General features: G+C 41.3%; 1 protein-coding gene across 1 annotated transcript; it reads right to left on the bottom strand.

Annotated features, from left to right (window-relative positions):
• MEP1A (meprin A subunit alpha) lies at positions 1 to 27,884 on the bottom strand. Its single transcript, XM_049716154.1, has 14 exons — positions 27,816 to 27,884; positions 27,706 to 27,730; positions 27,562 to 27,612; positions 23,920 to 23,960; positions 23,338 to 23,413; positions 21,264 to 21,381; positions 18,611 to 18,786; positions 13,988 to 14,209; positions 13,079 to 13,228; positions 8,995 to 9,210; positions 7,105 to 7,578; positions 4,569 to 4,742; positions 3,299 to 3,599; positions 1 to 1,122 (listed from the first exon to the last, which is right to left on the bottom strand). Exons 1-14 carry the CDS (start codon positions 27,882 to 27,884, stop codon positions 957 to 959), a joined length of 2,259 nt encoding a protein of 752 aa, XP_049572111.1. The 3' UTR covers positions 1 to 956.

Genomic DNA, 27,884 nt, shown 5'->3' with positions numbered 1-27,884 from the left:
TCTTAGTTGAGGCACGCGGAATCTTCGTTGCAGTGCGCGGGCTTCTCTCTAGTTGTGGCGCACGGGCTCCAGAGTGCGTGGGCTCTGTAGCTGTGGTGCGTGGGCTCAGCAGTTGCAGCCAGGCTTAGTTGCCCCGCGGCATGTGGGATCTTAGTTCCCCGAACAGGGATCGCACCTGCATCCCCTTCATCGGAAGGCGGATTCTTTACCACTGGACCACCAGGGAAGTCCCTTAAAATGTACTTTAAAATTTAAAAAGATCTGACAAAGAGCTTTCCATACACACACACACACACACACACACACACACACAAATTCACATGCAATTCTGGACCTCTTGAAGGTACTGACGAAATAGTTATTGAATTTATTAAAGACTTTCCCTTAGAATCAGAGGAGGAAAGCAAATACTGCTGCTAGGAGGAATCTTTATTCGAAATTCTTTAACACACAAGACCCTAAAAGAATAATAAACCTATTGTGTCTGATGGAAAACAGGTATTTGAGTGTTTGATTCTAGTACAAAAAACATGTGCGTTTCATTGTATACATCTTACTTGCAGTAGAAAGGAGAGAGTTTCTATATCTTAGTTGTTCATTCAATTACTGGCTCATTTATTCGTTTTTACTGAGTGACCATGCATGCCGGGCCAGGCAGACTCCCAGGCACTGGGCTAACACGGTAAAGGTGGGTCTGCCCGCGTAGAGCTTACAGTATATGGGAAAGACAGTCTATTAAACAAGGGATAAGAGCGTCATCACAGGACACACTAGATACATTTGGAGCACAGAGCAGGGTAACAGAACCATGTGAGGGTGGGGACAGGAAAACCATAAGGGTCACACAAGAGGCTGGAGGCAAAGCAAGGCCGATAGAAGCTGCCCCAAACTGCAATGAGCACGGGAAGGAAAGGGAGGGTCCAAGGGCTGGAGGTGCTTCTGCAGTCTGGTTGATGTCAGCGGGCATCACTGCCTGGCCTTTGGCGAAGGATGGAGATGATGGTGAAGGTCAATAAAACCATGCTGGCTGCGCCTCCGATCATCAGGCCCAGGAGGCTGCCGTGCACCTGCATGGCCTGACATCGCTCCCCAGTGTAGAAGAAGGCGTGGCCAGAGACGCACCTGGGGAGACAGGACACAGGGGCGTGTGGGAACCACCTGAGCCCCAAGGGCTTCCTGACAACAAGACCAACACAGCAACAATGGCAGGGGACACTCAGCAGTTACACGCACCTGGCCTCGTTCAAAGTGCTTTACGCAAGTCAATTAATTTAATCCTGGAACAACCCTTTGAGGTGGTGGTTATTACCAGGCCATTCTCATCATCCTTATCTTTCAGAAAAGTTAGATAATTTGCTCAAGGCCACGCAGTTAGTAAGTGTCTCACTCTTGAAGTCTAATCTCTGAAGGTCTGTCTCCAGACCCTGTCCTCTTGGCTACCATATGCAAAGTTCAGGAGAAAGGTTTGGGACACTTAAAGAATGTGTTTCCTGACACACAGTAGTGATGGTTCAGCAAACTCCACCAACGGATGCTGAAATTAGTGGGTGAGGGTTTGAGGAAAGGCAAGATGTCTGCATGGTCTCCGAGTGTCTCTCCCAAGACATGTGTTAATTAAAGAGTGAGGAATGGTAACTTCTCAGGAGACAGGGCTGGCAGACACCCTCTTGGCCAGATGACAAGGTTGACCTCACCGGTAATAACACATATTGACATCCGGTACCCCTCACATGACACACTGAGAAGGTCATATCACGTCTTGGTTCTTACCCAAAATGCACAACCCCAATATAATCATGAGAAGACATCAGATAAACTCAAATTGAGGAACAATTTGTAAAATAACCGATCAATGCTCTTCAAAAGTATCAAGATAATGAAAGACAAGACCAAGGACCAGCTCAGGATTGAAGGAGCTAAGGAGACATGAAAACTACATGGAACACGGGGTCCTGAATTGGATCCTGGAACAGAAAAAGTGTATTGGTGGAAAAACTGGGGAAATCTGGATAAGATGTATCGTTTAGTGAATACTATTTTTAATAGTATTTACCTTTGTTAATGCTCATTTCTTGCCTTTGCTAATGTACGGTGGTTATGTAAGATGTTGACTTTATGGTATGGGGAACTCTGCTGCATTTCTGAAGTGTATCTGTAAATCTAAAATTATTTCAAAATAAAAGTTTAAAAAAGAAAGAACATAGTGGAGATCAAAAAGAGCTGAGAAGAAATGTAGGTGTTTTGGGTCAAGCAGACCGGCTCCCACATCTGCTACTATTCTATCAAATGAAACTGATGCTTCTGTCATCACATACATCCTTTTAGGAAATATTTTATGCAAATAACAAACATTATAAAAAGAACTATTAAATATAGCAAACTGTGCTGACAGACAGACCTGGATTGCAAGTCTAAGCTCCAGCATTTACCATCTGGGTAATTTCAGACAAATTACTTACTTCTCTAAGCTTCAAATTTCTTATGCCCTAAGCGGGGATAAGAAGGGCCTTTATGTCACAGGGTGGCTATGAGGAATAATTTAGATCATGAATGCATACTGCTCAGGGGAGCATGTGACACAGAGCAAGCAGCCCCCAAATATCAGATATTCTTCTTCTTCTTATTGAAAACATAAATATGATAATAGTACAATTGCACTAATGAACAATAGAAATAATAATTAATAACAATAATAACATTTGCAGTCAGGGAAGGTTTAAGCTTGGTCCTGAGTCCCTGTGATGGAGCCTTGATGCTAAAAGCTCTGGGTCGGGACTTCCCTGGTGGTGCAGTGGATAAGACTCAGCGCTCCCATTGCAGGGGGCCCAGGTTTGGGCCCACATGCATGCCACTAGATCCCACATGCATGCCACTAAGAGTTCACATGCCATAACTAAGGAGTCTGAAAGCTTCAACTAAGGAGCCCATCTCCCACAACTAAGACCCGCTACAACCGAATAAATATTTAAAAAAAAAAAAAAAAAAAGCTCTGGGTCATTTTTGAGCCCTGCAGTGGAGTTCAAAGTGCCAACAACATTCAAGATGCTGTTGACAACGTCCCAGAGGTAGCAAAGGGATACACGTGAAGAGACAGCAGATTTGGGACTCTTCTGCTCTGGCAGGACCCCTGCTCTGCCCTCTGATTCCAGGCACGGCTTTGTGGAGTCAAGGACCGACACGGTTGACCATCTGATGGCGTGGATGCCCTGACCTGAGAAACGTGCCTTTTAGCAGGGTAAGCAGACATAGGGCTCCCCTCTGCCGGCCTACACCTGCCGCCCCAGGCCACAGAGCCTACCTGCAGCTCGCCATCCCCTTCACGTTCACACAGATGCCTTCGTTTTGACAAGGGTTCGGGTCACATGGGTCTCTGAAGTACTGGGGCCAGTTGTGGTCCTCCATGGGGCCCGTGTTGTCCACCGACCGCTTCTGTCGGCTGCGATGCCCCTGGCCCAGGCTGCCCAGTAGGTCTTTCTCTAAGGAGGCCTTTCCCGAACCTTCTTCTGAAGCCGGCTGCTCCTGGCCTTGGAGAACGAGGCTTTGGGGGATCAGCCTGCTGTCTTCAATGTGAACTTCAGTCTGCTCAAGGTGGGTGATATCTTGAGGAAAGAGACAAAGCGTGGTGAGGAAGATATATGATTAAATTTGACAACAATTCACTTCCACTCCTGGAGAAAGCTCCCTGGGCTGCCTCCACCCCTCCTGGTCATCACCTTAGTGACGTAGAGAAGTGGCTTTGAATCCAGCGGATTTTCATAATGCCAACTATTTTATAGAGGGATTATTTTTTATTGAAGCATAGTTGACTTAAAATATTATATTAGTTTTAAGGTGTATAAATAGTCATTTGACATTTTTATAGATTACACGGCATACAAAGTTATTATAAAATATTGACTATATTCCCTGTGCTGTACATTCCATCTTTGTAACTTATTTCATACATAGTAGTTTGTGCCTCTTAATCCCCTGCCCCTATTTTGTCCCTACCCCTACCCCTTTCCCCTCTGGTAACCACTAGTTTGTTCTCTGTATCTGTGAGTCTGTTTTGTTATATTTGTTCATTTGCTTTGTTTTTCAGATCCCACATGTAAGTAAAAACGTACAGTATTTGCCTTTATCTATCTGACTTATTTCACGAAGCATCATGCCCCTCAGGTCCATCCATGCTGTTGGACATGGCAAGATTTCATTCTTTTTTTGCCATGTTTACGTTTACAGTAGTCCAATCACGATTTTATTTATTTAACTTGAGAAGAGAAGCATAAAGTGAGTATGGATAGACTGATTGAAACTAAATTGAAGTCAGCCAACTGTCACATTTGATAAGTTATACAAAAAGGTGACACTAAAATTTTAGTTTCTCCCCAGGACAGTTAAAATCGAGATGGGAGTCCTTGAATAAAAGAGTACAATGTGGTTCTCTTAGAGCACATCTTTTTTTTTTTTTTTAACCTAGTCCCCCCAAAAGATCCCCACCTTCCATGAGATGCTTTAAAAAAATCCATGTAAAGTCAATAGAACACCCAGAACACAGGATTATTGATTCAGGAAAACCAGCAAAATACCTTCAAAGTCCACAAACAATATAAGGTCGTCATTTTTAAGGTAACTCCTCCTTTTCAGCATTTGGTGGGAGATGATAGCACCCCAGCCCCAGTCGATGCTTCTAAAACAGGCACAGCTCTTGTCATAGGACCCCAAGACAGACGGCCTGTCCCAGATGATGGAGCCATTCATTGCTGCAAAGTTACAGGTTACAGAAAATCACATTATCGCTTTACTTTTCACTTTCCATCTGTCTTTAATGAGTATAGAGAGCTTTTTTTTAATTGAAGTATGGTTGATTTGCAATGTGTTAATTTCTGCTGTACGGCAAAGTGATTCAGTTATATGTATATATACATTTTTTTACTATTCTTTTCCATTATGGTTTATCATAGGATATTGAATATAGTTCTCTGTGCTGTACAGTAGGACCTTGTTGTTTACCCATAAGAGCTTTGTTAATCAGAAAAAATGTGTTGGAAAAAAATCAGGTTATTTACTCTTTCCAGGAGAATTATGCTGGAGAGGGTGTGGAGAAAAGGGAACCCTCTTGCACTGTTGGTGGGAATGTAAATTGATACAGCCACTATGGAGAACAGTATGGAGGTTCCTTAAAAAAACTAAAAATAGAATTTCCATATGATCCAGCAATCCCACTACTGGGCATATACCCTAAGAAAACCATAATTCAAGAAGACATATGCACCCCAATGTTCATTGCAGCACTATTTACAATAGCCAGGTCATGGAAGCAACCTAAATGCCCATCGACAGACGAATGGGTAAAGAAGATGTGGTACATATATACAATGGAATATTACTCAGCCATAAAAAGGAACGAAATTGGGTCATTTGTTGAGATGTGGACAGATCTAGAGACTGTCATACAGAGTGAAGTAAGTCAGAAAGAGAAAAACAAATATCGTATATTAACGCATGTATGTGGAACCTAGAAAAATGGTACAGATGAACCGGTTTGCAGGGCAGAAGTTGAGACACAGATGTAGAGAACAAACATATGGACACCAAGGGGGGAAAACCGTGGTGGGGTGGGGATGGTGGTGTGCTGAATTGGGCGATTGGGATTGACATGTATACACTGATGTGTATAAAATTGATGACTGATAAGAACCTGCAGTACAAACAAACAAACAAACAAAACAACTTATACTAAACTTTCTTTGGGTTATTTGTATGGAAATATGTTAATATAAATGTTCGGACATTACATGAAATTTCTAAAAATCTTTTATGTTCTGGTGCAGTAAGTCATAATTCTAGTTATTACTTTAAAATGTATATCTCAGAAATAACTAAATTTCCTTGTCAATTGCATTATTATGAACTTTCGTCAAATCTTTAACCGTGGTCATTTTTAAGTCTTTTGTCATTTACAGACAGGTCTGGGTGTACTCTGATGCTTTTGCAAAAATGTTCCTATAAAAGGTTTTCATCTTCAAGGAATTCATGGAAAAGACTGACAAGTACAGGTTTCTGGTAACTGACTATACTGCTGAACTGAATGAATAAGCATTTTCAGAACTCTAATGGAAAACTGATGAATTCATAAAAGTGCTAACGAAAGATCAAGTTAAAAAAAATTAATTACATGGGACTGAGTGAACTGATGAGGATGATTATAATTTTTGTAACTTTCTGTTTGAATAATAAACCCCTCCAAAAAAACCCCTGAGAATTGGGAGGGGGGTGGAGCAGAGAACCACCCCTGTGAAGGGTCATTGCCCACTACTGAGTGACTTTTCAATGAAGGGGAAGAGAGAGCTATAGCTTCTTCCTTTTAAGGCTTAAGTCTCTTCTTTTGAAAAAAAAAAAATAGTTTGCCCGTTCCTTTATTCATGCAAGTTTGTTTCATGGACCTACTGACAATGAGTAATATTCTAGGACTCAGTGCATTAGTTTTGCACAGAGCCTCACAAATTCTGAGTATTTGATAAATGATTAGCTGGATCTGTCTTCTCAGACTGAGCTCAGTGAGGCAGGGACTGGCTGGTTTGCTTGTACTCTAAGGAACTGGCACAGAGCTTGGCACCTTGCAAGCCCTTACTTAGATGCTTGATGGATGAATTCAGGAAAGAGAGAGAGATAAGATGACACTGAAAATTTTCACTTACATAGAAAACAAATTTCTGGTTATCAAAGCGGAAAGGCGGTGGGAGGGATAAATTAGGAGTTTGGGATCAGCAGATACAAACTACTGTATATAAAATAGACAAACAACAAAGTCCTATTGAATGGCACAAGGAACTGTATTCAGTAGCCTGTAATAAACCATAATGGAAAAGAATATGAAAAAGAATATACATGTATATCTGAATCACTTTGCTGTACACCAGAAACTAACACAACATTGTAAATCAACTACACTTCAATGAAAGAAAAAAGAAACAAGGACATTTTAACTTAATGCTCCAATATGACATTGCTGTAGACGTGCCCAAGGAGGAAATGTGAGGGGAAAGTTAATCTCTCCTGTACAGATGAGAACTGTGTCTGTTGGCCCTTCCAGGTGGAGGGGCAGGTCTTCTAACCACCTACCTGTAGACGTCTGGGACTTGGAGGTAGTGAACACCATGCTGGAGGACATTCTCTTCCTGACATCGGGTTCCTGGTCAAGTATTGTCATTATCACCTGTCTGTTCTCCACTGGCCACTCCAGGACAGCATCATTCTCTCCACTACACAGATGAAAGGCAAGTCCCAAGTACCCAGAGCTCCTGGAGGTCGTTCTGCCATGAGGGTACAAGGTCAACCCCAAACCGTAGCCCTCTGAATTATAGAATCGAGGGCTCTGAAGCTTGTCCCCTTTAACTGTGTTCTGCAGGACTTGAGAGAATTTCCGGACCGTCCAAACCCCTGCGGGGCATGGGGTTTCTGTCAAAGTGATGTCATCCAGGTAAATTCCCCCACTCAAGTTCTGGGGGTCACCCTTTGTGCCCTGGAAAATGTAGCGAAACTTCTTTTCCTCTCTTAGTGTAACATGGGCAATTTTCCAATTTTGGTCCAAATCTCCTGAGGACAGAGAATAAAATTGGTGACAACTGTGACTAACATTTTTGGAGCACTTACTTGGAACCTCGTACTGTGGCAGGTGCTTTACATGAACGATCTCATGTAATCTTCACAACAAACACAGGAGAGAACTGCTATAAACTTGTTAAGGAACTTTTCCAAAGTCACATATCTAGTATGGGAAAATCGCTAAAAAAGAAAAAAAAAAAAAAGACACACTCTGATTTATCATAAAAGTCTTAATCATGAATTTGTTTTCCATCATTATTCCATTCTGCAGGTTCTGGGCTTTCCCCTGGGTTTGTTGGTATAAATGCACCCCACCCCCTTAATGTTAGCACTGAATGCACAAGTATTGGGCTGAACCGTATAAAACAGACCTTTGATAAGTCAAAAGTCAAACAATGACAATTTCATATGTCCATATTTACAGTCCTTGGTAACACAGCAAATTCTCAACTCTTAAAGGGCACCTAGCTGTCATCCCTCTATTTGATAAAGATGCTCTGTAAATTTCAGCCAGAAAAGTGAACCCCTCAAAACCATTATTTGTAGTATTTTCTACCCACAGAGGGACCTGGGTAGAGACAATTTGGGCCCCCGTTCTTCTGAGTAGCCTTTACTAAGGAAGCCTCCACCCTTCAAGAGCAGCAGCTTCTTCTAGAAGTAAACAAAGAATGCTTCCTTTATCCCATTTTAATTGAGAAATTCTTTGTTGAATGGAAAACTAGAAAAACACGTCTCTCCTTTTCTATTTTTGAACGAACCACCACCATAATACAAGAATGTAAGTACTTAGCTTTTATAACCCTGGATCTTGATTTTCAGTCAGATTACTCTCACAAGCAACTAACTACCTTAGCATTTTAAGGTTTTCATGATCTTCTTATCGAAATACATAAAGTATCACTAAGGAATATATAAGTGATCTTAGTGAAGTTAATGTATACAAGTCACTTGCTTGCCACCAACTTCACAAGTGGGTTTCAAGTTACCTCAGTGTATTAAATAGTGGTATCAATCAGTTTGCTGAAACAGAGGCAGCTTCCCTTTTACCTTCCAATCTCCGCCTTTGAATCACCAATTTTCTCTATTCTGTCTTTCTCCAAAGCTCTAGTGAAAACTAGATTTTTATATTCTGATTGGCCTTCTTTTTTCTTTCCCTGATTGGCCTCTTTCAGTAGTATATTTCAGGCTCACCTGAACCCGCAATTTCTGAACGGTTAAAACATCCATTGAGTGGTTAAAACATGCCAGGCATTATGCATTTCAAAGAGGCAGAAGGGAGGTGGAGGAAAGGAAGGAAGAGGAGACAGAGGGGGAGGAGGGTGAAAAGGGAGAGGGAGGGGAAGGAGGAGAAAAAGCACAATCCCAAATATGAAGCCCAATCAGTCCTTGCAGGATGCCTTTAAGTACCTTGAAAGGTCTTCACCTTGACCAGCTTGCGAACGTTGCCCGTACCGTCATCCCTCCTGACCCAGATGGTGAGTCTGTCTGAAGGGCTTCCTGTCATTTTATAGAAAAACTGCAGGCATTGCTGCTTCCTCTTTGGGTAAAGAATCCGAGACTCCAACAGGGCTGCCTCCTCTGCTATCCCCAAGCTGGTACTGAAGTACATGAAGTAGCCGGCACCTATGGAGAGAGGACCCTAAAGTCCCACCTCTGGCCACAAATACCCCAGGGTGCCCTCAGCCCAGGCAAAGTGAAACAGTGAGCAACAGCCATCATCCATGCAACAAAGGCTAGAACTCTTCTGGGGAAAATAAAAAGGTTGTTTGTCAGTAAATATTCTGTCTGTCTCCATGGACAGAATTGCTGGTCAAAGTCACAGCTCTCCACTGCCTCTTTTGATTGCCTTTGTTCCCAAGGTTGTGAAATGTACACCTCTGACTTAAGGAAATACAGACTTTAAGCAAAGTTGATGGAATCTAGTGTCCGTGAGATGAATTCCATTTTCTTCATTAACTTTGTTGTTTAGAGATTCAATCCAAGGAAAAGCGATGGCCTCCTAGCTATATAAGAAACTGTGGGATTCAAAGTTTTAGGAATTGAATTTTAAATATTCACAATGAGAAGGGTTCAGTTTCATCCTTTTGTAGCCTAATAACTGGGTGTACTATCAGTGGTAAAGAATCACCTTTACTGTGTTCTAAGAAGGGGCATTCAAGGCATATTAGGGACCAACTGAGGATTTCTCCTGAATGTAAAGAAAGCCTTGGAGGAACACTAAGAAAGAGGGGAGGAAGGGTCTACATTTATGCCAGAGGCTGGGTTTGCCCAACTCATGTATCTCAAAATTCTCTCCCCTAAAACAAGCAGGTGGCTAAACAAATACATCACTTGGAAAACCAGCACACTTTTTCAAAGGCAAGGACAATGAACAATTCTTGCATATAAAGAAGTCATCTAGGGCTTCCCTGGTGGCGCAGTGGTTGAGAATCCGCCTGCCAATGCAGGGGACACGGGTTCGAGCCCTGGTCCGGGAAGATCCCACATGCCGTGGAGCGACTAGGTCCATGAGCCACAACTACGGAGCCTGCGCGCGTCTGGAGCCTGTGCTCCACAACAAGAGAGGCCGCGATAGTGAGAGGCCCGCGCACCGCGATGAAGAGTGGCCCCCGCTCGCCGCAACTAGAGAAAGCCCTCGTGCAGAAATGAAGACCCAACACAGCAATAAATAAATATAAAAATAAATAAATAAAAATGTTACCATTCTTTAAAAAAAAGAAGTCATCTAAACTTACTCCAATACTCAACCTCTTACCAAATGCTCCACTCAAAACATTTCATCAAGTAAAAATGAAGTGAGCACCTACAGTTCCAGGTACTTTGACAATATGAGTCCTTGCCTCATCTTGCCTCACATATGGGGCATGAGCAAGGATGTTTAAATAAGCTTTCCACAAAGCTGAAAAATACCATATGTCTTTAATATATCATCAGGGTAAATTATATTTGCCGGTATGTTCTTCTCAATACTTTATCTTACTAGCCTTAGACTTTTGTGTCGTGAATTGCTGAGGGCTTGAGTTAAGGTAAACAAGAGCTCACAGGGCTAAGAAGGTCTCCTGGTTATCCTTGCTCAGGAATTCCACCAGTTGAGGTCAGAAGTATGAAGTGCAAGCCCAATAACTCAAGCTGAGGAGTCAGGAGACCTGAATTCTTGCCCTAGAGCTGCCAGTAACTGGGTATTCATTCATCTCTCTGGGATTCAAGTGGGAAGTGGCTTCTATCCTTTGAGCTCTTTGAGTGTATGCATCTACCTGAATAAGGCAGTGCTCTCTAGCAAAGGAAACCCCGTCCCATTATGTGCCTCCTGTGGAAGAAGCATAATGGCTGGTCAAGTTAACCTGAGAAAGCTTTTCTAGTTACCTCTCTGGGCTGTGGTCCTTTCCTTTCCTACTAAAATGCTAGAATATTCTTTCAGCAGATTCCTCTCACATGGAGATCACCTTTCTGTTTAGCTGGAACTTGCACATTAGCCTAGCAGCAAACCCACAGGAGAGATTAGATTAGAGGCTATGATGGAAATTTAAAGAGAACTTCAGGCGTAGATCACCCTTTGGACACTGGAGATTATATGTTTAATAATCTGATGTGTAACAGAGACTTTCGCCCTTTGCCAAGGCGTGAGGAAGAGTGGCAATTGTTGACAACCTCCGACATTCTCCCTGGTGGCCTGGCATCTGGGTGATAAGCTGGGTCTCTTCCGTGCAGGAACTCTTACCAACTCTCACACAGGCGTGGACTAAGGGACTTGATGATAGTCCAATCTTTAAAAGGCTATTATAATCTATAACCCCGCCTGCTTCCAAATAGGGTTGGTACAATTTCAATGACAAGCACATAATAAAAGGGTGTTAAGATAGAAATTGAAAAATAAATAGAACCTCTGGAGAGAAAGGGACGATGGGGGAAATAAGTAGGGAGTCAGGCTGCTGGTTTGCCTCTGAAGATTCTAGACGCATTATCTCTTTCCAAGCTCGCTGGGAAGGATCAATAGCTTGATGGTCCGAGAGGCTTACAAAAAGCCAAAAGACTTAAACAGCAACAACAACAAAAACAACTTCCTGGGGTCACAATTAGCAAGTGGTGGAGCCAGATTTTAAACCCAGGTCTCTCCTGACTTTATGGCTTTCTCACTGCACAAACCATGTACAGGAACTATCTGAAGCTGTTATCCAATATGGCAGCTACCAAACGTATATGGTGACGGAGCACTTGAACTGTGGCCCGTCCAAACTGAGATTTGCTGTAAGGATAAAATATACACCAGATTTCAAATACCTACTGTAAAGAAGTGTGAAGTATCTCATTAATAGTTTTTATATTGATTGCACATTGAAATGTTAAGATTTTGGATATATTGGGTTAAGTATATTACTAAAGAGAATTTCCCTCATTTCTTTTTTATGTGACTGTTAGAAAATTTTACATTACATATGTGGTGCGCACTGTAGTTCCACCGGAGGACACTGCTGTTAGAGACATTGCCCTAATTTACAAAGTCATATATATATATATATTTGGCTGCACTGGGTCCTTGTTGCTGCCCACAGGCTTTCTCTAGTTGTGGCGAGCGGGGGCTATTCTTTGTTACAGTGCGCAGGCTTCTCATTGCAGTGGCCCCTCTTGTTGCGGAGCATGGGGTCTATGCACGTGGGCTCAGTAGTTGTGGCACATGGGCTTAGCTGCTCTGCGGCATGTGGGATTTCTCCAGACCAGGGATTGAACCCGTGTCCCTTGCATTGGCAGGCTGATTCCTAACCACTGCACCACCAGGGAAGTCCTACAAAGTCATATATTTTTTAAAATTAAAAAAAAAATTTATTGAAGTATAGTTGATTTACAGTGTCGTTGTTAGTTTTAGGTATACAGCACAGAGATTCAGATAGATAGATAGATAGATAGATAGATAGATAGATAGATACAGATATTGCTTTTCAGACTCTTTTCCCTTATAGGTTATTACAAAATATTGAGCACAGTTTCCTGTGTTACACACACTCTATATAAACTAGATAACCAACAAGTACAAATTCATATCAACCATTATGTCTGTATCAGTTTTGTCATCACTTAAATGAACCTTTCTTTTGCATGCCCAGAACCTGGATGCTTTTTATTGCGCTAATAATAAAGATATGTCGGGCTTCCCTGGTGGCGCAGTGGTTGAGAGTCTGCCTGCCAATGCAGGGGACACGGGTTCGTGCCCCGATCTGGGAAGATCCCACATGCTGCGGAGCAGCTGGGCCCATGAGCCATGGCCGCTGAGCCTGCACATCCGGGGCCTGTGCTCCGCAACGGGAGAGGCCACAACAGTGAGAGGCCCGCGTACCGCAAAAATAATAATAATAAAGATATGAGAAATGGTTTTTGTCCTCACTCAGAGTTCCAGGTTTGATAACCAGCATTCCAGCTGAGGCCAAACATGCCAACTGCCATTTCCCCTTGAACCTGGAGAACCTCTGTAATGTACCCCCTTGCTGCCTTCACTGACCTGTGCATCGCCCCTCCAAGGTGTGATCCGCTTGTCCAGGCTGAGTGCTGTCCTCATGGACCCAGTCAGCAGTATCTCTGGTACCCTGAATCATCCCACAGATGTTTGCCTTCTCGAAATCACAGTGGTCCAAGAGGGTGTGAGTTGTGGCTGCAAGTGATATTTTCGTCACCTGGTTAAAAATTTAAGGTCTCTCATGTCAAATACTTAATGGCTAAGGCTACTAAGATGTCATTGTTCTAGCAGGATCATGAACCTTTCGTTGTCTTGATTTTTCTCAATTGTAAGTCCTACCATCATGCATTAGATAGCAGAACCTGCCAACACAGATGCAGCCCTACACACCTCACTGAGTCAAACTGTAAAAAGGCTTACCATCATGCTTTTCTGTAAATGCCAACCATCGACTCCTTTAGATCAAGAATGAGGTACCTATTATGCTGGGCTTTGTTCTTAGTAGATCTTCTCTACATACATATTGAACAGGATTAAAGAATGTGTCTCTGAAGACCAATGGGGCCATTTTAGAAAACATCCCGTCTCTGAGCATTAGAGGACTCCAGGAACCACTAACCTGGACAAAGAATTTAAGATACAAAATACTTTCAAGCCTATAACTATCTTGGGCTTTACATAAGGATGCACCCTTCAAAGGGAAGCTGAAGAAGTTGGACAATTCCAGCTCCTTACATTGGCCCAATATTTTCACTTTACAGAACACAAACACATAATTGATTTTCATGACCATCTTGTGGGGTAGGTGTTACAATTTTTTCTAAGGATAGGGAAACTAATGTCCTTAATGAAATGGACAAATTAACAAAATTAACAAATTAACACAAAGGAAAATGTACAGGAGTCCCGTAAGGTCAGGGGGGTTACCCAGTCCTCAGACCCAGAGGTACTCACTGCAGTTGTACATTCTGTTCAGCCTCTCCAAATCGATAGCACTGAAATCCAGGCGCTGCCCAATGATGGAGTTAAACTCAGGGATCTTGGCTGTGATGGTGGGGACACTAGCATTCTTGTTAAATGAGAGAGGCTCGTAGTGCATCAAAGACTCGTAATCATAGGGTGTGTTGAGGTCTGTGATGAAGTTGTCATCGTAGGTGTTAAAGTTGTGCTGATAACCTGTCAAGGAGGGAATCCACAGGTCCTGATCAGTCATGTCATTTCCCCATCCTACCCTCTTTGACTAGATACTCAAGCAGAGACCAAAATAAGGGAGGGGGGGCAGAATAATGCATCTTTGATCTAAATATATATACATATTTAACATATTTTATAATTTGCACAATGTATATAAAATTAATATATATCAATGTTTACTAATAACATTGTAAAGTACTAATATATTATATAATAGTACATACAATTATTATAATGGATATTAAATAGAGAAAGCCTGTGGGCAGCAACAAAGACTCAACACGGCCAAAAATAAATAAATAAAATTAATAAATTTTTTAAAAAGTAAGAGGAAGCTGGTTTGAGTGGGAAAGAGTCATGAGCTGGGGCCACCTTGTCCAGGTCAGGAGAACTGATTCTGAGAATCTTTCCCTAACTCCTTGTTCAGTAAAATTGTGTGGTAGCTTGAAACTGGCATAGCAATTAAATAAATGGGTAAATACTCCCAAAGAGAAAAAAAATACATGTTATAATTAATAATAAATATATACATATTATTAAATATGTACATAATATATACATATATTATAATGTAATGTAAATATACAATGCATGTTATTAAATGTATATTTAAATCAAAGATTCATTTTTATACATATAAATAAATAAATAAATATGTGTGTGTGTATGTATGAGGATTTAAGAAAGAGAAGATGAGATATCAAAGTGGAGGCAGGTATTCCTCATGGTAGGAAAAGGAATTTTTGAACTCAGGAAAATATTCAGGATTGATTCATCTTGCTAACAGCCAAGTACCTCATCCACCAAGAGCTGTACCTGGCCAGCTCTCCAACAATTTAGGAAAAAGAAATCTAACGGGCAGAAGGAAAGTTTAGCACCTGGCGAGAAAGTGGCGTCCTGTCAATCAAGGCTCACACTCTCCTGTTCTAGAAATTGCCCCACGGTGAGAAAAACAGAATAGGAAGAAAACTGACTTTCCTTTCAAAATAGAAAATGAAAATATTTTAAATGAGATTAGCATAAGTCAGAGAATATGCCCTGCAATGTGAAATGCTGAAATGAGAAACCACCCAGATACTCTTTTAATCCAGCAGCCATCAGGAATTTACTGGTTCAGCTGCAGTAATGGGAAGTTCACGGTTTTTAATTCCCTTCTTAGGAAGTGATAGAAAAACTGAATGAGAATACTCATAACTCTCCCAGTCAAAACTTCCCACCTTCATCATCTCTTTCTCCCTTTCTAGCTTCCCATCCAACTGTTTTTAATAATTAGAAGAAAATGTGACCAACTTTCAAAGACATCAACTCAGGTACACTCAGGATTGGAGAAGTGTGGTACAGCCTGGCAGTGGTCCCCAGATGCTTTTGGAAAAGCCCATGAACCCTTTGATCAAAACTTGTTTTAACTATAAAATGACAATACTGATGTTACATCCTCCCAGCTCACAGGGGTTTTATGGGGACTTAATCCAAGAGGGATCGAAGCATTTTCAAAGTTGGTACAGAACTGCAAGAAATAAATAACCCCAACAGGGAAGGAGGAGAGTCATTCCTTCCAGAGCATGTGCTCTTCAGATGGCCGTTAAGGGGGCAAAATTATAAAAAGCATTTAGGGGGTGTGAGGACTTGGGCGTGGGTCTGGGGTCTCCTGGTAACTCTCAGTGTTATCTTAAGCAAGGCACTTTCAACTCACTGGCTGCTTTCCTTAACTTGCAATAAAATCATCAGGTTAAAATAGATAGTTTTATTCTTTATTATCCAAGGATACTTATCAGAATGCTTTACCAAATAAATGTTTTTAATACATTTTAAAATTTAACTCAACACATTTTTGTCATGCCTACTATTTACTGGGAGCTGTGCTAGGTGGGTGGTGGTCCCTGGCAGTGACTAGGACAGGCACGGTCCTTCAGGGAACTCACAGCCGAGAGGTTGAAGAGGAAGTGATCTTGTAAACCAGAGCTCATGGGCAAAACTTTTGTGTAAAGGGTCAGATAGAAAATACTTTTGGCTTTGCAAGATGTATGGTCTCTGTCACAACTACTCAACTCTGCTGTTATAGCACAAAACCAGCCATAGGCAGTATGTAAACAAATGGGCATGGCTATGTTCCAATAAAGCTTTATTTACAAAAGCAAACAGATATGGCCCACAGACTGTAGTCTGTAGACCCCCTGCTAGACCTCAGAAGTGTTTTGCTTAATAAAAGAAAACAGATCCAGAAAACACAATTCTGACTTCAGAAACAGAGATGGATTTGGGGAGAGAACTATATGGCCAATAGAGTATCTTCCTAGGTTAAATAATAAGATTGCCATCAACTGAAGATGAGATGCAATAAAGTCATAAATTACCCTGAGCAATAATACTGCCCTTGCTTATGATCTAAATTGGATTTGATGTCTCATTTGAGGAGAGTTCTCCAGTGATTGCAAGCAGTTTAGATATATGAAATTACACCTAATGAAAACACAGACAGGAGATGAGCAAACATAGTGAGTCATTCATGCTCAACCCAAAACTGAGCATGTCTGCAAATTATCCTTGTAAGTGTACAGGCTCCCTCTGAGAAAGGAGACCTCATATGGTCTAAAACTATCTTAAAAGCACCGAGCATTGTGTTCTTCAAGACTTAAAAATGCGAATGTTTTCTGCTTCCTCATGTCATTTTCAGCAGAGTTAAGTATATAAGAGAAAGTAAGAAATTCAGGCCTCTAGCAAATTCAGACGAAGTCTAATACTGCCCGGAGCCTCACAAGCAGAGATTCGGTCCTTTGATCTGCACTCTCCTGGCGCATCTACACAGACCCAGATATAAGGCAATTACCCCTGGGAGACAAAATATACTGTTTTTGATCTATTATTTCATACTTGGGTGAATACTGTCTAGAACTTCTCTAGATTGTATCGGGGGACAAAGAAGAATATTACTCGGCCTATAGCTCAGTGGTTGAATGGCAGGATGGGTGGGAGTATAGGTGTGGGTCCAATCCTGGTAACAGATTAGGCTTTTATAAACCACATAGTTTCCCCTCCTCCCACCAATACTCCACATTCATGAAATATCAGAATAGGAGGTGCCGGGAGGGACACAGATTGAGAAACCCCAGAGGTGATTTCGATAGGATTAGCCATCTGTACCCCTGCCTCCTGTGAGATCCATGGTTACAGCTGACTCCAAGACGAGCCAGTTCTGGCAGAAGTCTTTTGGAGACTGCTATTTAATTGTAAAGTATGGCCAGTTCTTCCAAGTCCCTAAAATTATTAGAGATGCACTGCAGTCTGTGAACTCATATGTTAAACTGGGATCTAAATGAAACAGATAATTACGAGGCAACGATTTGCTTCATGAAAACCATGTGTGGTCATAGTTAAGGCACTTCCAATACATTAAAGTTTCATTAAGCTATCACTGCCAAAAATGATGCTTTTCCACTTCCTGAACTAATTCCTAATCAAACACGAGGTGTTGGGACTTCCCTGGTGGTCCTGTGGTGGTTAAGATTTCACCTTCCAACGCAGGGGGTGCAGGTTTGATCCCTGGTCAGGGAGCTAAGATCCCCCATGCCTCATGGCCAAAAAAACCAAAACATAAAACAGAAGCAATATTGTAACAAATTCAATAAAGACTTTAAAATCGAAAGAATCTTTTTAAAAAAACTAGGTGTTTTCAGAAACACAGCATGGAATGTCCATTGGTAAACTGAGTTATAACATTTTCATCAGAATTTTTAGAATAACTGCATAATAACATGTGAAATAAAACTGTGTTATCCTTTATGGGTTGGGGGCAGAAGGAAAGAGGTGCTTAGAAAGGAGAAAAAGACTTGTGCATTTTGATGAATCAGAAAAACTATTAGCTAGAATTAACACAATTGGGAGTGCAAATTCAGATAAAAGTTGGTTTTGTTTTTTGCTGTAGTTGTTTTGTTTTTAAACACCTATTGTTGATTTGGTAAAGCACCAAAAAAAATGCTGGAGTACGTCTTCGGATTATCATACAGTCAACTAAACCTCATGCAGTTTTCTACACAAGATTTCACATGCAGAAAAAGGACCCTGACATCCTCAGGGACCTAATTCATTTTACTCACTAAGACAGGAGAATAGAATTTTAGATAGATTTTCAACAAAAACACTGAAACAAAGCAAGAGCTTTTGATGATCAGTTAACCCTACATTTAGTTAACCACCATTCGCCTTTCCCTGAGACACTTATATGGGATCAGTTGTGATCAGATGAGCACAGCCTACGGGAGAGGCCATATTTTGTGTTCCTCCTGGAGAAATTGAAGCTCCCATTCATACATAGGTTTGGCCTGGTCATCCCAGGGTTGGGCTGAGCAAGTGATAAAGATAATAGCACCTTGGGTTCATACACACCTGGAAGAATTTCATCCCACCAGATCTTCACATAATCATCCCGGTCCGTCCTTGACTGCTCATGGTAGAACCCCAGAGCATGCAGGATCTCATGTTCAATGATGGCCTTATAGTCGCATCCCTGGCCAATGGAAAGGTTCTGTCCTACGTGTCGGTCGCCAACCTCAGACCAGCACCTTTAAAGAGAAGAAAGAAATTTTCTTCTAGAGAATTCTTAAGCAGCTGTAATTCATAGGATTCCAAAACACAAATTAGGTTAGGTTTGAAGAAATTTAGGTTTGATTTCAAAAAGAAACTACTGATAGCATTCTCATCAACATAGGGCGCTGGTGGAAAAAGCAACATTCCCTGGAGAGAATATTATGCAGCCTTTAAAAGTGATAGGCCATTATAAAAGTACGCCTACATACTCAGAGGCAAATCAATCCTAATAATGCATCAGGTAAAAAGAAGTAAAAATTGGCATCTTTCTTCACCTTCACAAACCCATGGGGCATTCCAAAGAACAACACTATTGCTTTTATACCACAAAGCTGTCTGAGCAGTGGCTGTGGTTGATTTATGTCTTCTCCTTTACATTTTCATGACTTTTCAAATTTCCTATAATGAGCAGGCATATATTTTATGATCATAAAAAAGAACCTCATTAAAAATGCAAGTTAATCAAGTTCATTTCTTGGGGTATTACCCAATCTGCAGCATTATGACAACACACAGCAGGTGGCCTAACTTATGACTGAAGGGCTCCAGGCAAGAAGGACCCATAAATTCCCTCAGAAAATAGTGGACTCAGGAACTGCTAGCAGATACTCTAAATTCCTCGTGTGCAGCCTCTTTCCCTCTTTTTCCCAATTATTTTTGTCTTTTCTCGTACATCTGATTTTCCACCTCAACAAGGATCTATACCTTAACCAACGCTCAACAGAATAAGAGATCTGACAATAGTTTAAATGCTACCAGTGAATTGTGAGTTCCTTGGTGACAATCACATTAAATTACCTGCCACTGTTTTCCCAAGACTGCTAACATCATATAAGTTCAAATGCTAATAGGCTTGATTTCTACTCAAAGATAGACCTTAGTTATTTTCTAACAACTTTATTAAGGTATAATTGACATACCATAAAATTCACCAATCTTAAGTGTACAATTCAATGATCTTTAGTTAATGTACTGAGTTGTGCAAACATCACCATTATCACCTTGCCTGACGGTAGCATTTTATTACCAATTCAGAGTTAACTCTGCAAAATATCCACAATCCAGAGGGAGCATTTATTATTTATCTTTTTTTTAACATCCCTCCCCAAAGGAAAGGTGTAAGTTGCAAAATACGGTAACTCCACCACTCTGTAAATCTTTGACCTTGTCCTTCTGAAAGAGCCCAGTTAACCTCCAGCTTCAGAGGACCAGGATCCTGAAGGGTTTGGGGCGCTTTGGGCCAGCCCCTTTCCTGGACCCTCTTCCTCCCTTTTCCTCTCCCCTAACTTAAGTGTAATAGAGACATCTCCCGACCACAGGCAATAAGAGTCCCCCGAATTCGGGTTTTCTCTCTCTTTCCACCTCCCATTTGCCCTTCCCTTTCCTCTACCTCTCCATCCTTCTCCTTTCTTCATCTCTCTGCCACTCAGCTTGGCTCTGCCTGAATCTTCACTTCACACTATGTCCTGCTTCTGCGGTCACCATAGCATACTAGACCTATTCACTTGTTATTACTCCACCACCCCTACTTGCCAAGCTTACACCTTTTGAGGTCTAAGACTCTTCTCGAGGAGCTAAAGCATGTGCTAACTTCCTTCTTTACGTCTGTTACCCATCCATGATTAACAAAATCCCCACCTTCAGAACTAGACAACGAAATCCAGGCAACACCTAGAGGCCATGTTGGGAACTGCAGTGTGAAGAGATACCTCCAGCTGGGTCTTGAAGACACAGACCTACAGAGTCACGGCAGATGGTGGCTTTGCTTCGCAACTTCATCTAGCTCAGACTGGTTGATATACGCACCGCTGAAGACAAATGTCTTCTTTCTTGATATACCATTTATTTCTTCTTAGAAATAAGTAACTCTGAAAAGCAAATCTACATCTAGAACTTTTCAAAGAGGTCCAGCCATCAGAGTACTATACTTTAAAACAGAGCCATTAAAAGGATGCATTTTATACTTTAATAAATCTGACAAAAAAAAAAAAAGGGGCTTCCGTGGTGGCGCAGTGGTTGGGAGTCCGCCTGCCGATGCAGGGAACGCGGGTTCGTGCCCCGGTCCGGGAGGATCCCACATGCCGTGGAGCGGCTGAGCCCGTGAGCCACGGCCGCTGAGCCTGCGTGTCCGAAGCCTGTGCTCCGCAGCGGGAGAGGCCACAACAGTGAGAGGCCCGAGTACCAGAAAAAAAAAAGGACTGTAATTTAAAGCATAACCTCAACCCAGGAAAAGAACTGAGATGAGTCTCCCTGGTTCCCCGAGGTTTCCAAACAATTCATTCTCTACAGAGCTCATTAAAAATGTGATGCCACTTTAAAAAATTCACAGTGAAAGATTTGAGTTTGCTTTTAGTTTCTTTCCAATTTCTTCTTTTAGCCTTTGAAAGAGATGTGTCACTTTTTATAATCAAAGGACATGTGATTTTCACACTCTGTAAAATTTCATACTAACCCATCAAACTGCTGAAAGATGATGTACGAGCTCTCTCCTTCATAGGGCTTGAAATCCACACAGGACTTGAGGCGGAACATTTCAAAGGCATAGAGAATAGCTCCTTTGGCATTCAGTGCTGCAGAAATCAATAAAAATATCAATGAGCCGTAGCTAGCTCTTGGATAATATATATAACCTATGAACATAGAAAATCACGCCACCACATGAAATCCACTGGGGGCCATGACAGATTTTTTTTTTATAGTAAATAGATCCCTTGAAAACTAAAACTGACACATTATTTGTGGATATAAACACTAAGTGCATATGTTAAATACATAATGTATATATATCTACAAAATAAGAATACACTTACGTATGTGTGGTTGAACAAAATCATAACTTCCCCACTTTCTCCCTTTCATTATCCCCCATTTAAGCAGAAGTTCCGAGTACCTTCCCTCAGGAGAGCCGCATGGCAGAGCACAAGACAGAAGTGATTCAAGCCACTTCTGTCTTCTGGATAAAGTACTTTGGAGAGCATTGGGAAAGGGATTCCTTCCCCCAATCTAAAAAGTCACCACTCTTGCTAGAGGAAGAGAGCAGAGCTTACAGAGGTTTATGGCTCCTGAAAGCATAAGAAGTATGTGTAATATTTATGCTGCTTCCCTGTAGGATCCCCAATAGATGGCAAGCCTAGATAGGCAGCTCTGCAGGCAGCCTTAGAAAAGATTTCTGTAACCCAAGTTTGGAACCAAAGCAGCAGAAGCCTTAGGGACCTATAGATGCCTATTAGTAACCTTTGTGGATCAATGACCAAAGATCAAATATCATTCCTTTTGCCTAATCTGCACGTGTACATACCTTGGTATTGCATAAGACAAAGATGGGTGGGGGAGAAAGATACTCCAAAGGAAAGGAGATTGTTTCTTACCGTGTGTGTGTGTGTGTGTGTGTGTGTGTGTGTGTGTGTGTGGTTTTTAATCCCATCAACTTGTTGGAGGTAGGTCTCTAAGTTACAACTTAAGCTAAGTTCTATAAAATTAAATTACATTCTTGCACATTTGATTTTCAGCATTCTCTCAAAGAGTTTCTAATTCTTGGCACTTTACCACATACTTATCTCATATTTTTAAAATTAATGTTTCTTAAATCATGTCCCAGTAAATAGGGATGCTCCTTGAATTTCCAAGTGCCCTGTCAAACACTGGGGAAAAACAACTCAGCTCAATTTTCCATAAAATAACTGAGAAAAACAGCACTTGTTACCACGTAGCTTTTCTCCAGAAAAGGCATGGGAGGCAGCACTGATAAAAAGTGATGGAAAATTCTTGAAACATAATCTATGTCTCCTGACAAGGGGAGCAGCGCAGCAGCTCATTAAGACTGAGCAACATTGTCCTAGCTTCCCCTCTCCTCTTGCCCATCCACAGAGGATGGGCCTCCCAGACAGGCACTGCATCATGGTGGCTGCTGAGCTGTCAGTCAGGGGCTTGATGTCGGCCAGTGTCCACGCGTGGCTTCTAATATTTATTTATTTCCACCAATTACTATTTTCAACAATGAACAAAATGCAACTGATTTCAGTCCTTTATATTAAGAGAGAGAAAAGAATAGAAAATTTTAATACAGAGGAACAAGGACAATGAAATATAGTCTTTTCTATTTCTCAAAAGGGTGACATGTTTGTCTTGCAACAGAAAGGGAAGAAATCAATATATTGAAACTAGTATCCTGGTACCATATTTAGATTCAACCTAAACAAACTGTTATTGCAAGTGCACATTTTTCATTGCTATGATGTCAAATTATATTTAATTTTTGTTCTTTGTGTTGCTCTTGGTCTGATTAACATGTTAGTGTGTTCTGCATTTTAAAAATCATTATTTGATACTCTGTATCTCAGACTGGTTAAGCAGCATGGGTTCAGATGTAATGTCATGCCTCTCATACCGTGTGGTAAAGAACTGTCAGAGCTTAGAAACCCTTTTATACGTTGGTAGTTACCCCAAGTCTGAAGCTGATGATCAGGAGGAGAGGTGAGACAGAAGAATTCAACTCAAAACTCCTAATGAAGAACAATTAATATTACCCAGATTGTCGGCCAGGATGTAAGGGATGGGGAACTTCCACCTGGCGCTGGGGTCTCTCAGGCCATTTCTGGAATTCTGCAGAAATAAAGGCAAAGGTGACTGGACAGTTGGTCTCCTTGGCTTCCCCCTTCTCTAAACTCTCACACCACTAACAATCTGTCACACAATTCAAACAGTTTAGTCAACTTATCTTCTGATTATATTGTAAAATCAATAGAAGTTCATTACAGACATTTTAGAAAATTCCAGAGAAATTTTTGAGAACCAAATAAAGGTGACCTACAATTCCTCAAAACTGAAATAGCCACTTTCAATATGGTGGTGGATTTCCTTCTCTCTCATGCTTCACTTATTAGGAAAATTGGATGGACAAGCAATTTAATAATTATAGACTCTCTTGTACTGTTCGCTAATGTTTTTGTCTGTTTTTGTTTACCAGCAACCACAGTGGAAGTCTTTGTGGGTACAGATTATAGATGAGATTTTTTCATCTCAGTGGCTGGACACAGAGCAGAAGCTCACCATCCTATGACACAGCCAGTCCTGGGGGGAATGTTATTGTGTTCCTAGCAGGTACTCACCTGTAGAAAAATGTCCCCCTGAAAGAGGTCCAAGCCTGCAGCTAGACATGGATTTTAAAAAAAGAAATATTTGAATGAGAATTACTAAAAGGGATCTCTCAAAATAAAATGAATCTTTTCTATTGTAAGTCTTTAGTTGTTAATCTTTATGTGGTGAAACGCTTTTGAAACAATGCAAAAGTTTCTTCTAATTGAACAAATGTAAATAGTCAATAAATATCACATATTGTCACATTCTCTATTGTCATTTTTGGAACAAGAAACCTAGAGGGCATTATGCTTAGTGAAATAATTCAGACAGAGAAAGACAAGTACTCTATGCTATCACTTATATGTGGAATCTAAAATATAAAACAAACAAGTGAATATAACAAAACAGAAATAGATATAGAGAACAAACTAGTGGTTACCAGTGGCAATAGGGAAGGGGGTTGGGAAGGGCAAGATAGGGGTAGAAGATTAAGAGGTACAAACTACTATGTATAAAATAAATAAACTACTAGGATATATTATACAGCACAGAGAATATAGTCAATATTTTATAATGACTGTAAATGGAGTATACCTTTGAAGATATTGAATCACTCTGTTGTACACCTGAAACTAATATTATGGTGTAAATCAACTATACTTCAATTAAAAAAAAGAAAAGAAATCTTGTCCAAGAATCTTAAAAGTAAGAGACAAGTGAGAAGGAATCTTTTTGGTCATTGACTTCAAAACTCTTACACTTTGGGGGTCAAAATGGGACTTCCTGAGACAGGAAATGAGGTACCAGGTGGTCAGCAGCTGAGTGAGCTATAGAATTTCCCACTTCCCGTCCAGGGTCCTTTCTGCTATTGTACTATCCTTCTTCCCCACCCTAGCTAAATGGGTTGATTTTGCTCTTCCCCATGAAAAAACAATGGTGTCCTCCAAAGCCAAGCTCAGGGTGCTGCCCTGATAATAAAGAAGACCTGGCAAGTATGGGTAGATCCATTCAAAACCATGGCTCCAAACATCTGCTGTCAGGACCTTAGCAGAATATACTTTCTCCCTGATGGCATTGGTAAGATCCTTAAAAGGGACGATCCTGGTGGGAAAACTAAGGGCATTTAAAAGAATGTCACTTCTTATTACAGCCCTAAAGTTTGACAAGTATCCTTCCCTTGAAAACACAGACTACTTCAGACAGAATCATCAGATCATACTTCATTCTGAGAACAGCCCCTGATTTACAGCTGGAAAATCACACTAGAGGATAATCACCACAACTTCACATGGAATCAGCGGTCTCATTTGGCAAAGCTTACAGCTCATTCAGGAGCTGGGTTCAGGCTCTGTAATGACACCGTGGAGGTGTTATTATGATGAGGCTTCCTGGTTGTGCTTGTTAATGACTAATTAAGGCTGTCCCTGAATCACTCCCTCCCTCATGCCCATATTTCCTAGATTTACTTAACCTCAGGACCATAACCTAGTCATATAACAGCACAATTAAACAACAACAAACAGCAGTGATGCCACTGCCTCACAGGCAGCAGGACCCAGGTTTTGAATTGCCTTTTCAGTAGGGCTACTATGGGCTGGTCCATCCATACTCTTGCCTAGGCCGGTCCTGGGCAAAATTATGCATTTCTTGACCCCTGGCCTGGATGAGGGAAGGGCTCTTCCAGAGCAATGTGAAGAAGCCTACTGGGACCTTGGCCCCAAGGGCTGGTCAGCATGGATGGGGTCACAGAGGAGTGAGAGAGTGCAGTAGGAGAATTTCACCAAGAAGTACAGATCCATTGAAAGCAAGCCCCAGCCTGTTCACTACCCAGTTTGTTCATGAAACATATACTTATTAAGTGCTTAATGTGTCCTATGCCTTGTTCTAGATGCTGGGGATATAGTGGAGAACAAAACAAAGCACTCGGGGAGATGACATTCTTGATTGGAGAGGAAGGGGATACAAATAAATAAATAAATGTAAAGTATGGCTGATGGTGAAAAGCATAATTGAAAAAAAAAACCCCGTAAAACAGAGTAAGAAGGAAAAGAGTGCTGAGGTGAAGGAGGGTTGATATTCATAAATGGTGGTCAGGGAAGGCCTGCCTGAGGAGGTGGCATTTACGCAGAAATCTAGTGGAGTGGGGAGTGAAGGAAGGGAATTGAAGGCAGGGGCAACAGCAAATAGAAACATCCTGGGGCAGGAAAGCCTTGATGGTTTAGAGCAGCCTTAATAGGGGGGAAATAAATCTAATCTCATTGGTGTTGAATCCTCTGGGGGATTCTGATGCTAAAGTTTGAGAAGCACTGCTCTAAAACCTCAAGGCTTTCCTGCCTCAGGACCTTTAAGATACAGCAGATCCTCTGAATTACAGACACCTTGACTGCCTGACTTTAAAGAGAGAGGGCTTGACGCCTGGCTCTGAAGTCTTGAGACCCATGCACCCATTTACTTTCCTAAGTGATTTCTACTTTACCCCTGCAATCATTCTCAAGGTTTTCCAACTAAATATCACCTAGACTGGCTTCCCTGTAAATGGGACAAAGCCAGAGGAATTTACCCCTAAGGTATGGGATTTTTTAGTTTTACATTCTTCATATAGGACTGAGCTATTAAGCTATGAGTCACAAGACCTGGAGGTGAGCTCTACCACTGCCATCTGTGGTCTTGGGTGAGTCAACTTGACCCAAAGGAGCCTCCTGTTCCTTCCTGCAAAATGAAAATAGCACTCACCCCATTACAGATTTTTTTTTTTTTTTTTTGCGGTACGCGGGCCTCTCACTGCTGTGGCCTCTCCCGCTGTGGAGCACAGGCTCCGGATGCGCAGGCTCAGCAGCCATGGCGCACAGGCCCAGCTGCTCCGCGGCATGTGGGATCTTCCCGGACCGGGGCACGAACCCGCGTCCCCTGCATCGGCAGGTGGACTCTCAACCACTGCGCCACCAGGGAAGCCCCCCATTACAGAATCTGACAAATAAATATGCAATTGGATATGAAAGCTTTTGTAAACTATAAGGTACTTATGATCAGAAATATGGAACCTCTGTTTCCCACCAATTCTAACCAAAGATACCCAGAATGTCGCAGCTTCTCCCCCATTTTAGAGACAGGACGAGAGAGAAAAGAGAGACGATTACTTGGCATCTCTCTCCTCTCAGTAAGGGATGAGACCAATGGATTTCTTCAAGGAATGTTTTTGTGGACAAGATGTCGAAACAGAGACACTTCACACTCCTCTCCATGTCCCAAGCAAACAGTTGTTAGTGAATATGATGGGCCAGTAAAGGGACTGGGGTTTTTTCCCCACTAAATATAACCAAAGGCATATTCCTTACATTTTTCTTTAGCAAGCAAAATAATCATCCATTTTCCCTTCTTTTTTCTTTTTTCAAAATGAAAACTGGAAGAATAAATTTTTTACCAACAAAAATCTTGTTATATATTTCTAGATCCACTGAGCACTCACTAGTTCTAGAAAATTTGGTCTAACCAGTATTCTCCTTCCACATTTCCATTTTCAGAAACTCTGCAAATTCTAATGAGGCACGAATGAACAGTTCTCTCCTAAAGTTACCCAATACCATACTACGAAGGTTAAGAGATTTTCAGCAATTCTATCACAGGATTTTAAATTATTTAAAGGCATTAATGATGGCAGAAATTGCACCCACCTAAATTGATTTCTGAAATATCCTTCTGTTCATCAAACTCTCCATCATGTACTGTTAAAAGTGGGGGAAAATATTGTTACCAGTATTGCTGAACAAAAGAGAGAAAGTTCAGAAAACACTCTATACATTTCAATTAGTTCTTACCATTTCCTTTAGAAAGATGCTTAATCTGAAAAGAAATAAAGATACAGTAAATGGATAACATATACTACAATGAATATTTCTAAATACCATGAAGAACAGAACCTACTTACCGATACAGCTGCTATGTGGGCAAAAAACAAGATGAAAGAGAGAATGCAAGCAGATCTCGTCCAAATCAT

The sequence above is a fragment of the Orcinus orca genome, chromosome 10 (assembly GCF_937001465.1).
Source record: "Orcinus orca chromosome 10, mOrcOrc1.1, whole genome shotgun sequence".
Lineage (NCBI taxonomy): Eukaryota > Metazoa > Chordata > Mammalia > Artiodactyla > Delphinidae > Orcinus > Orcinus orca.
This window is presented reverse-complemented; position numbering and strand designations above follow the sequence as displayed.

Excerpts from the sequence above, each read along its gene's own strand:
- MEP1A (XM_049716154.1), bottom strand. The coding sequence starts at position 27,884 with ATGATTTGGACGAGATCTGCTTGCATTCTCTCTTTCATCTTGTTTTTT. Across the intron at positions 27,731-27,815 it reads CCCACATAGCAGCTGTATCG|ATTAAGCATCTTTCTAAAGG; the intron begins GTAAGTAGGTTC and ends ATTTCTTTTCAG. Across the intron at positions 23,961-27,561 it reads TATTTCAGAAATCAATTTAG|CTGCAGGCTTGGACCTCTTT; the intron begins GTGGGTGCAATT and ends ATCCATGTCTAG.